The 12667-nt window shown below is 40.2% G+C and overlaps 1 protein-coding gene across 2 annotated transcripts in view; it reads right to left on the bottom strand.

The window, feature by feature from the left end:
- Positions 1–686: 686 nt before the first annotated feature.
- The window catches only part of LOC130915226 (NACHT, LRR and PYD domains-containing protein 14-like), a 29116-nt gene continuing 17135 nt past the window's right edge, over positions 687–12667 (bottom strand). Inside the window, exons 6-8 of one of the 2 annotated variants that reach the window (XM_057835115.1) lie at positions 6133–6268; positions 5967–6019; positions 687–5904 (exon numbers count right to left, since the gene is read on the bottom strand). In XM_057835115.1, the coding sequence (XP_057691098.1) occupies positions 5898–5904; positions 5967–6019; positions 6133–6268 (196 nt within the window). In that variant the 3' untranslated portion in view covers positions 687–5897. The remainder of the gene's footprint in view (positions 5905–5966; positions 6020–6132; positions 6269–12667) is intronic. The other variant, XM_057835108.1, reaches the window with a different exon arrangement.

The following is a 12667-nucleotide window of genomic DNA, read 5'->3' as shown; positions in this document are numbered from 1 at the left end:
CAATTGCCAGTTGCGCCACTGTGTCCCCTGGGCCAGGCGTCAGTTGTAATCCAGAAATGATGAGCTCATTTGCGCGTCGTCACTGGTCAAGGTCGTCAGCCAAAATTTCCAGCTTCTTGATTAGAACATTTCTCTCCTCGACCGCCTGCTTGAGTTTCTCGTTTTCAGCGCGAATTAAATGGAGCTCTCTGACGAGTTCTTGATTCTGGTTTTGAATCAAGCCAGTCAAGGAGACCTCCAACTTCTGTATGGAGGATTTTATTTCATCCAAGTCTTCAGGTTTCAAATTCTTATGAGCCATACTGGGAGTCGAGCTTGCTGGCCCTGAGTGCTTATCGGTTAAGATAAGAGAGTGCTTCAGAGTGCGTCTGTACGCGTTGGAGGCTGAGCAGCGAATCAGTCTTATTTAAATCATTAAGGCATTTTTCATTTAAGGACACAACTTAATAGTTACTTAAAGCTGTTGTGTGTCAACACTTGATATAAGGTTCTTGCATAAATACCATGTTTCATTTTTTTTTTAGTGTATGTCCATGAAATAATTCATTAACTAGTAAGATAATCATTGGTTAAATGTGCTGGTTTGAACTTTCGGATCCATTTTTGAGTCTTTCTATGTGGTGCACATGGAATTCTCAACGCACACGCCCAGTCAAATATTTTAACCCACTTTCCCTATCCGATCCATCAAGTTAAGTCCCATTAGCTTGACAAAAGTGCATATGTCATGGAGTACACAAAGCACACAGAAACATTTGCAGATAGAGGCCCCCGTGCTTAAATCAAGTCAGGAATGCAACAAGCAAGCACACAAACATTCGTAGAACACTAGAACACTTGGCTTTACTTGTTAATAACAGGAAACATCTGGACTTTTTCATAACAGGAAATTTTTACACTAGCTGCTCGGGTCAAAACGAGCTTATCGAGTAATCACAGGCCATGTTCAAATCAAATGTATTTATCTACAAAAACCTGAGAAGTCCTCAAAGTGCTTTGAAGCAAAGCAAAATATAGTACATTAAAAATAAAAGGCAGGGAAGTACTATAAAATAAAATCAAGGGCAAAAAACAATTCGTTGCGCTAAAAGTCATTACAACTCATTAAAACAAAATAAAACAGATAAAATCCGAACACATTAAGGGTAGAGATGCCGATCGATCGGGTCCGATCCCGTTTTTAATTAAATTGTTTTCTGATTGTATTTAACGTTACAGACATAATATGTTACACTCATCTAGAATCTTTAGTTTAGGCTTAAGGTCGGGTTATCAAATTTATCCCGTTAATGGCGGTAATTAATTTTAATTAAAAAAAATTATCATGTTAAAATATTTAACGCAATTAACGCATGCGCTGCACGACCCACTCACGCATTGTCGCGTTCAATCTGTAATGGCGCCGTTTTACCTATATATAGGGCCTAAAGGCAGCGTTAAATGAGAAGAGTGCATTTTGGCAGCCTTTGGAGCCTTTTTATAATTGGCTAAAGCCTTACAATCCCTCTCCCTACGATTAGAAATGTCATGGGAATAAATGTGGGGAAGAAAGGAAGTAGTTAATCTTTTTTTTAACACCCTCTCAACGCAGAGAAGATATATCAATTGGTACCACTACACACAGTCATGGTTGCACTTCCCATCATGCATCTGGGCAGTTAACCTTGTGTTAGCAAAAAAAATATATGACGCATCATACAAATTTTACAAAAACTGTAAAAGTTTTTTAAGTGTGATAACTAAGTTATTTCTGAATATTTTTTTACATTCAACCCCTCAAAATGTTCAGTGGCATCAGAGCTATCCATACATATATAGTTTTTATTTTTTTATTTGTATTTTTTGCCCTCTATTGACAATTAAAGGAGTACCCCTAAACATACAATTGTTTACAATAATTGTAAATGTTTTGAGGTGCGATAACTAAGTCATTTCTGAATATTTTTTTACATTCAACCCCTCAAAATGATTCAGTGGCTTCAGAGCTATCCATACATATATAGTTTTTATTTTTTTATTTGTATTTTTTGCCCTCTATTGACAATTAAAGGAGTACTGTGCTACGACCAAAACTAACTATGTTGGATATATATGTATAAAACAAAACTGAATTGGAAAATTTCATATCACACTATTAGAGCCTTGAAAAGGTCAAAGAGTTATAATATCAGAATTTTTTTTATCCATGCCCATTTTTGGCAATGGCCGTTTTTGTGTATAATACCCCTAAACATACAATTGTTTACAATATTTGTAAATGTTTTGAGGTGCGATAACTAAGTCATTTCTGAATATTTTTTTACATTCAACCCCTCAAAATGATTCAGTGGCATCAGAGCTATCCATACATATATAGTTTTTATTTTTTTATTTGTATTTTTTGCCCTCTATGGACAATAAAAGCAGTACTGTGCTGTAACCAAAACAAACTATGCTGCATACATATATATATAAAACATGAATTGGAAAATTTCATATCACACAATTAGAGCCTTGAAAAGGTTAAAGAGTTATAACAAGAGATTTTTTTTTTTTATCCATGCCCATTTTTGGCAATGGCCGTTTTTGTTTATAATACCCCTAAACATACAGTTGTTTACAATAATTGTAAATGTTTTGAGGTGCGATAACTAAGTGATTTCTGAATATTTTTTTACATTCAACCACACAAAATGATTCTGTGGCCTCAGAGCTATCCATACATATATAGTTTTTTTTTTTTTATTTGTATGTTTTGCCCTCTATGGACAATAAAAGCAGTACTGTGCTATAACCAAAACAAACTATGCTGCATACATACATACATATATATATATAAAACATGAATTGGAACATTTCATATCACACAATTAGAGCCTTGAAAAGGTCAATGAGTTATAATGATATATATATTTTTTTATGCATGCCTATTTTTTGCTATGGCCATTTTTGTGTATAATACCCCATACATACATACATACATATATATATATATATAAAACATGAATTGGAACATTTCATATCACACAATTAGAGCCTTGAAAAGGTCAATGAGTTATAATAATATATATATATTTTTTATGCATGCCTATTTTTTGCTATGGCCATTTTTGTGTATAATACCCCATACATACATACATACATATATATATATAAAACATGAATTGGAACATTTCATATCACACAATTAGAGCCTTGAAAAGGTGATTGAGTTATAATAATATATATATTTTTTTATGCATGCCTATTTTTTTCCAATGGCCATTTTTGTGTAAACACGCAATTTTTACAATAATTGTAAATGTTTTGAGGTGTGATAACGAAGTCATTTATGAATATTTTTTTTACTTTCAACCACTCAAAATGTTCACTGGAGTCAGAGCTATCCATACACTATAACCTTGAAAAGGAAAGTCACAACAGCTATGAAGAATTTATAACAGAATTTATATAAAGCAATCAGTCAGTGAGTCCCAGCACCACAAGCAATCCCACGTTGTGTTTACGCGTGTCCCCTGGAGGATTGCCGGTGTAGACCTCCAGCTTTGATGCGTAGGAGGTTCGAGCGTCACAAAGGGCCCAAATCTTCATGCCATACTTTGCAGGCTTTGACGGCATATATTGTTTGAAGCAGCAGCGTCCTCTAAAGGCAATTAGGTGTTCGTCCACGGACGCGTTACGTCCCACGTTATACATTTCATGCAGCCGGAAAATCCAGCTGATCCACAAATCTTAAATCGGCGACAGTTTGCTTGCATAGTACCGCTGTGGTCTAAGCAGCTTATCATCGAACCGGAGCATTCGGTTGATCTCCATGAACCCCCGATGAGCCATTGCGTCGGGGAACGTCGAACGCCCGGTCTTGACGCCTCACAAGCTGCTCGTCGCTTCATGCCTGGAGCGGTACCATTCCAGCTAGGATAAGCAGCCCGATATACGCCCGCAGCTCTTGAAGCATGAGGGGAGACCAGTTCTTGAGCGATCGGAGCCCTTGGATGTTGGTCAATGCGACTATTTTCGCGACGATCTCCTGGTTTACAAATAACGCAAACGCCGTCTCCCGACTGCTCATCTAGCATCATACTGCATACAACGTGGGGCCAGGCGTGGGGATTCGCGCAGGGACGTAATGTCCAGCCACTTCGTTGGTTGGATGCCATATCGCTTTTTTGTTTTCCGAGTTCCATAAGTATGATCGGCGCTGCCCGATGGATCCGACCCGACTATTATGACTCCCGTCATCCTGACGCTCCCTAGGATGACGCTGCGTAATAAGAGGAGGACCTCCTCTTTCTATCAATCGGAGCTTGACCAATCGCGGGCTAATAAATTCAAACACGAGGCGGACCAATCATAGTTGAGATTCAAAAACGCAACTCAAAACGTAACTTTCGAAATCTGAGCCAATCTCTATGCAGAACATCTGTTTGAACTAAAGACGCTCACACGCATGCGTATTGCGTAGACGTATAAAATTCAAACAAACACTTTATTTTTTGAAAAAGAACTCGGCCAGTCATTTCTGGAGGTCCCCACCAAGCCCTACTAAAGTCCCGACCGGAATTGTTGAACAAAGATGCAAAATTTTGGAGCCGGCTGCAAAAAGGCAAAATCATTTGCGAGCCTCTGGCGTTACCTAACGGTGAAGGGGTGTAAATGCTCTCAACCCAAAAATTTGGCATGCATACGTCTGAACAAGCGTAAATAAAGCAATTGATGTGGTAATCGCGGGAAATGCATTTTTGCACATTAGGTTTACAATGCATTCAAAAATTGGAATTATAATGGGTGTCTATGCTACAAAAAATGTAAAAATGCTATGTTTCAGTATCAAAAGTAAAATCTCATTGCTGCAATGCCTTAGAAAGCTCAGCAGGTGGCATTTTGAAATTCAGGACATTTTAGACACCCCCTGGAAATGGCAGCTCTCTGGTGTTTTTTTTAATATGCTTTTTCTTTGATTTAAAGGTGAGAAATTCGAAAATTTACAAAAAATGTAGACAGTGTAACATGAGGGTTTTAAGTGGCTATAGTATCATTTACTGAAAGCTCAACAAATACACTAGATGGCAATATTTAGTCACAATATACAAAGTCACATTCATCCTTTAAGAATTACAAGTCTTTCTATCCGTGGATCCCTCTCACAGAAAGAATGTTAATAATGTAAATGCCATCTTGAGGATTTACTGTCATAATAAACAAATACAGTACTTATGTACTGTATGTTGAATGTATATATTAGTCTGAGTTTTATTCATTTTTTTCTTAACGCATTGCCAAAATGTCTATGATCGGGAAAAATTATCAGGAATGATTGGAATTAAATCGGGAGCAAAAAAAAAGCAATCAGATCGGGAAATATTGGGATCGGCAGATACTCAAACTAAAATGATCGGGATCGGATCGGGAGCTTAAAAAACATGATCGAAACAACCCTAATGGTGACAATGTAAAAATCATTACGATAATGTAAATAATTTCCATATAATTTAAGGGAAATTTCCTTCAACTGTGGTTGCCGGCAAAGTTAGTCATTATGGTAATGGAAATTTTAAAAAACATAATTTACGGAAAACTACCATAAGCTGTGCCCAGTTTTAAGGACAAGTACAAGCAGATGTACGGGGGCAGAAACTGAACTGGGAGAAACTTGACGGCTCTACCACGATAAGTAAAGGGACGTTATTGAGCAAAGCACTGTTGCGCATACAGTCCGTCCTGGTATTATGGCGATCGTGTGGCTAAAGGGTTAAGGTTGGTCACAGTGACATTGACCCTCTTGAATCCACCTCCCAGTGGCAGCAGTGTTGCAGAAGGCGGGCAAAACTGTTATGCCTGTTGCGCTGACGCCGTCTCGCGGTGGTCATACAGTTCCGGGTACTTGCAAGCCGCGTCTGGGTACTCGGATGGACTGATCAAAATCTGAATGAGACAAAATGACTTAAGTCAACGTCTTCAAGCAATGAACATCTTGAATGACTCACCCATCTTGACGAAATGGATCAAACGTTGCTCGAAGAGGAAAACGAAGCGAAAACTGAAGATGGGCACAAAGAGTCGGAATTGAACATGAATAAATACTGACAACCTAAAAATATTGTTGGGATGCTACTTGACAGTCTTCAGGCTAAAGCTGAGATTCCTTTTCACCTCTGTTAAGATGCTTTCTCCTTCTTCTCCTATTGGATTGCACCACAGCCATATCTCTTGAAGATGGAAAGGGTTCAACTTGTAAGCCTCGGCCAAAGAAACGCATCCTCGCTTCGTGATATTGCAGCTTGACAGACTGCAACAAATGAGATAATTGTCTGAAGTCAGTGAAGCTATAATTATGGCTAGATTCAGACCAAACAATTCTGATTTTCTGTCACAGTCGGGAGTGGATCTCTCCTGACTGTGGTACTCCCCAAGGTTTCTCATTTTCTCCCAAAGACTCTGGAGTTTTTGGAGTTTTTCCTTGCCGACATGGAGGGTCTAAGGATGAGGAATACCCAGGACTTGAACTTTATTTATTCATCTTTGTTGCTTCATTTGCTGTTTCTGATTGTGTATCATATTGCCTCTGCAAAGCCCTTTGAGACAACCTTGTTGTGATTCAGGGCTATACAACTAAAATTGAATTGAATTGTCATATGTGCTCTTTTTGCCTGACAGTTCAAACTAACTTTTGCCATTAACCCGATCAAGTATTACGCATGCGTACTTGGTCGCAGTTCATCACGCATTGAGCAAATTGAGCCGCGTGCACAGAAGCATGAAAACAAATGACTACTAATACTATGGTTATTTTGATTTCCAAAAAAGAGGATACAAACAACATGCTTAACTGATCCTCCCCGTTTACTCAAAGATTCCTTTCATTTTAATATATTTAAAGTTTATGGCTAGATGCATGTCCACACATTTGGTCAGTTTGCCCCAACTCTCAGCCATGTAAGCATTGTTGACAGTGTTGTCACTAACGCGTTACTAAGGCTAGGTTCAGACTGCAGGCCTTAATGCACGAATCCAATTTCTTCGTGTTTTTCCGATTCGAGTCATGCATTAACTTGACGGTCTGAACATGACAAGTCGCAAAGAACTAGACCATTTCAAATTTGATCTGGGTCACTTTGGCTACGTTCATACTACAGGTCTTAATGCACGAATCCGATTTTTTGTCATATCCGTTTTTTTGGCGTGCCCTTTCAGACTGCCTTTGTCAATTGAGACCGTTCAAGTATTACGCATGCACACTAATTCGCAGTCCGACACGCGCTGAGCAAGAAGACCTGCATGCGCAGAAGCATCAAAACAAATGACACACTTCATCCGTCATTCCAGGGATATCATATTTTGCTTTTCAAAAGAAGGACACAAATAACAGACATACAGTGCCTTGCAAAAGTATTCGGCCCCCTTGAATCTTGCAACCTTTCGCCACATTTCAGGCTTCAAACATAAAGATATGAAATTAAATTTTTTTGTCAAGAATCAACAACAAGTGGGACACAATCGTGAAGTGGAATAACATTTATTGGATAATTTAAACTTTTTTAACAAATAAAAAACTGAAAAGTGGGGCGTGCAATATTATTCGGCCCCTTTACTTTCAGTGCAGCAAACTCACTCCAGAAGTTCAGTGAGGATCTCTGAATGATCCAATGTTGTCCTAAATGACTGATGATGATAAATAGAATCCACCTGTGTGTAATCAAGTCTCCGTATAAATGCACCTGCTCTGTGATAGTCTCAGGGTTCCGTTTAAAGTGCAGAGAACATTATGAAAACCAAGGAACACACCAGGCAGGTCCGAGATACTGTTGTGGAGAAGTTTAAAGCCGGATTTGGATACAAAAAGATTTCCCAAGCTTTAAACATCTCAAGGAGCACTGTGCAAGCCATCATATTGAAATGGAAGGAGCATCAGACCACTGCAAATCTACCAAGACCCGGCCGTCCTTCCAAACTTTCTTCTCAAACAAGGAGAAAACTGATCAGAGATGCAGCCAAGAGGCCCATGATCACTCTGGATGAACTGCAGAGATCTACAGCTGAGGTGGGAGAGTCTGTCCATAGGACAACAATCAGTCGTACACTGCACAAAAGTCTCGTTTAAAGTTTGCCACAAGCCACCTGGGAGACACACTAAACATGTGGAAGAAGGTGCTCTGGTCAGATGAAACCAAAATTGAACTTTTTGGCCACAATGCAAAACGATATGTTTGGCGAAAAAGCAACACAGCTCATCACCCTGAACACACCATCCCCACTGTCAAACATGGTGGTGGCAGCATCGTGGTTTGGGCCTGCTTTTCTTCAGCAGGGACAGGGAAGATGGTTAAAATTGACGGGAAGATGGATGCAGCCAAATACAGGAACATTCTGGAAGAAAACCTGTTGGTATCTGCACAAGACCTGAGACTGGGACGGAGATTTATCTTCCAACAGGACAATGATCCAAAACATAAAGCCAAATCTACAATGGAATGGTTAAAAAATAAACGTATCCAGGTGTTAGAATGGCCAAGTCAAAGTCCAGACCTGAATCCAATCGAGAACCTGTGGAAAGAGCTGAAGACTGCTGTTCACAAACACTCTCCATCCAACCTCACTGAGCTCGAGCTGTTTTGCAAGGAAGAATGGGCAAGAATGTCAGTCTCTCGATGTGCAAAACTGATAGAAACATACCCCAAGCGACTTGCAGCTGTAATTGGAGCAAAAGGTGGCGCTACAAAGTATTAACGCAAGAGGGCCGAATAATATCGCACGCCCCACTTTTCAGTTTTTTATTTGTTAAAAAAGTTTAACTTATCCAATAAATTTTGTTCCACTTCACCATTGTGTCCCACTTGTTGTTGATTCTTGACAAAAAATTAAAATTTCATATCTTTATGTTTGAAGCCTGAAATGTGGCGAAAGTTTGCAAGGTTCAAGGGGGCCGAATACTTTTGCAAGGCACTGTAAATAATCCCCGTTTAGGCTTATATTCAAAGTTTATATGGATCGATAGCATGCACGCACTGTCCGTACATGTCACACACACATATGGGCAGTTTGCCCCGACTCTCGGCCGTGTAGGCAATGTTAAAATATTCTCACTTGGAGCAGAGAGAAAACTGAGCATTCTCAGGCTTATCCTCAACCCATTTTTATTTTTATGACTGTTGTCAAGCCCAGCCCTTCCCCAAAAGCCGTGTTCACTGCAAGCTAGGCGCTAATAACGCACAGCTGCACCACTACCGTAGCATCTCTTGCTATTTGATGACGTAGTTGCTGCATGAAATCTGATTTGGGTGAGTGGACAGTACAGACTGCCGCGACAGTCTGGAAAAAAGTGGCCCAGATCGGATTTGAACCGCATACGAAAGTAAAGATGCACCGATACCGATACTAGTATCGGCAGGGGGCGCCGATCCGGCCCGAAATGGTGGTATCAGTATCGGCGAGTACCAACAAAGACGGCGCCGATACTATTTACCGGTCCATTATTATAACATTTGACCACAGCCTTTTTCTCCTCCTGGCGCTCACTACACTCTGTCTCTGTGTTGTGTGATGAAACGTGAACACCAAGCAGCTATCGCTATTGGCCTGCTCCAGACCAATGAGAGCGGGCCAATAGCCACTCCTGACCAATCAAAAGGGGGCTTTTTCATATGGATGAAAACCAAACCAGGAAATATGGCGGCGGCGCGGCGGTCGGGAAATATTTCCAAATAGAAATCCCGTCGATTAAAATCAATGGCCGCATGCAAGATTTGCGGCCTGAAAGTTTGGAGATGTGGAGTTAAATCGGCCAGTTTCAATACCTTGAACTTGATAAAACATTTGAAGACGAAACGTGAACGAACACAACGAGTTTGAGCCTGCAAGAGCAGGACTGCTATCCAGAGGAAGAAGGCCGCTGGACCGGAGCAACCATCTCTGGTCAGTTCACTTCGTCTACTTTACTTTTATTGTCTTTTACTGAAAGAAATGCCGCAGTAATTTGGGAAGTGTTTCCAAAGTAGTGTTGCCACCTTTCAGAAATATAAATAAGGGACTCCCACCTCCCGAAAAAAAGGAGAGACGGGATGCTGTGGTCAATTATTATTACTTATAATTGTTAGCGTCCGCAAATGCGGAAACAACGTTGAACCTCGAAGCAGACAACAAACGGGGGATACATAAAAGGGTTTAATGATTGCATACAAAAAATAACACGCGATCGCGGGACAGTAGAAATAACAAAAGGAGTCCGTGACAGCAGGTCGACGGACAAACTAAGACGATAGGCAGCGGTTACAAACGAGAGCAGCATACTAACAGAAAAACCCAATGCAGGGGCATAACAAGCAAATGTAGCGAGATTATTGTGCCAGATGTCAAATAGCGATCAGCAAGGCAAATATCTCAGCAGCCTTCTCTGAGATCATCCGTGCTTAAATGCTGCGTTGACGAGCCTGCATTGGATTCAAGTGCCACGCCCCCACGCCCAGCAACAAAACACAATCTAACCAGCAGCAGAATGTGACAATAATTTCATGAAAGTTGCACTGTTTGGACTTTGAGAGGTTTAAAAAAGTTTCTTCAGTTCATTCAGAGTTTATTATTATGAATTTATTTTTACTTTCTTACTGTTGGGCTAGTGTTATACATGTTTAATTAATTTCACAAATTTAGCACTATTTTGGCCTTTGAGAGCGGAAGGTTTATTCAACTATTGTCTACTAGGGTTTAGTGTACTTTTTCCTATTTTGCAAAGGTAAGCAACAGCCTGACAAAGCCTTGATAGCAATGATTTCACATCCAATTATGTAGCTCTTTGGGAAAAACAAAACAAAACAAAACAAAAAATATATATATACATATATATCTGGGGTCGCGTTAACCGAATATTTTCCGTCGTTGACCGATTTTTTAAAACGGTGACGGAAAAAACTGAAATCCATCCGTCATTTTGACCGGTAGCAATTCACACCCCAGACCACAGGGTGGCGAGTGAGCTTATTAATTAGCTATTGTTTCTCTTGATGTATGACGTCGTTGGCCTTACTCTGAAAAATGTCAAGGTAACTGAGTGTCCGAAGTTTCTTCAAAAAGCCCCAAAACGACGATGGTGTTGATAAAAGAGGTGAAAAAACAGGGACTGCACAAGCGGGAACGCAATTCAAGTCCATGCGCACCAGGAGGAAAGTGTGAGACTACGTTCAGGCCACAGCAGGTGAACTGTTAATTACATTGTTCCATATGCTACATATGGTATGCTACCTAACTACTGGGGCCACAGTTAGCTGTTTTTGTCACTGCGGAGAAAAAGTTACATATTCATCTGCTTGATGTGTGATGGCACGGTGTGGATTCTCTGTTAAGCTTGTTCGGACAGAATATTAATTTAAAATGAATAAAACTAAATACTATTGAATATGTTGAAGCGGTATGCAATGTTAAGAGTCTTGTTAGCTGTAGGCGCACTATCCTAGACCCCTCACTATCCACTCGCGGGGGCCTGCGCTTGTCAGTGACGTTCCTTATTCTCGCTATATGATTATACAACTTTAACATTTGTTAATAATACGCTCTGTGTGTAGTATCATCCATCGCTTTTCCTTTTTAAATGGGCACTTATAAGCGAACGCAAGAAGTAACAACGGGAACATTTTTAAACGGGCATTTCACGGGAGAGCATTTCGACTCTTCGGCCAATCATATAGCGAGAGCGAGTGGATAGTGAGGGGACCGCGCGCAGCTCTTAAGTGTCTCTGTCACGTGACTCGTAGCCGGTAACGCGCTCGGCCAAATGGACACACAAGTACGGAAGGTGAATTATGCCAAACAAAGGGTCACCACAATGTCATTATCATCATTTTAAAATTTTAATGACGGGTAAAAATAGATTATGACCGGATTTTTATGACCCTGTCAGTCAAAATGACAGACAACGAAAAGGTCTAGTGCAACCTCTGATATATATATATATATATATATATATATATATATATATATATATATATATATATATATAATCGGGGTGGTATCGGTATGGTATCGGTATCGGCCGATACTGCACAGCCAGGTATCGGTATCGGGGCCAAAAAAATGGTATCGGTGCAACACTATACGAAAGTGACCCAGATCGGATTTGAAATGGTCCACTTCTATGCGACTTGTCACGTTCAGACCATCAAGTTAATGCCTCACTCGAGTCGGAAAAACATGATTCGCGCATTAAGACCTGTAATATGAACGTAGCCTTTCATAAGTTGTTCGATTCTGATCTGGGACACAATTTTCCAGAATGTGGCTGCGGTCTGAACTTTCAATCCCCCAAATCGGAATTCATGCAGCAAGGCAGGCAGGACGGCAACAATGTAGTTGTACATTAGCGTTAGCATCTAACTTGAACTCGGCTTTTACGCAGGAGGCGGGCATGAACACGGACATAAAAAAAAATAAAATGAAGACAAGGATAAGCCTGATAATGCTCAGTTTTCTTTCTGTGTGCTAAATAAGCAATATTTCAGTATTGCTTGCATGGTCAAGTCGGGGCAAACTGACGTAAAATGGTAAATGGACAGTACTTATAAAGCGCATTTATCTGCATGGTTACCATGCCCAAAGCGCTTTACATTAGCACACATTTACCCATTCACGCACACATTCACACACCAATGGGGCTGCTGCCATGCAAGGCACTGTCAACCCATTGGAGGCAAATCAGGGT

The sequence above is a fragment of the Corythoichthys intestinalis genome, chromosome 1 (genome assembly GCF_030265065.1).
Source record: "Corythoichthys intestinalis isolate RoL2023-P3 chromosome 1, ASM3026506v1, whole genome shotgun sequence".
NCBI classification, from domain to species: Eukaryota; Metazoa; Chordata; class Actinopteri; order Syngnathiformes; family Syngnathidae; genus Corythoichthys; species Corythoichthys intestinalis.
Note: the sequence above shows the minus strand (reverse complement) of the source record. Positions and strands in the feature narration are given on the sequence as shown.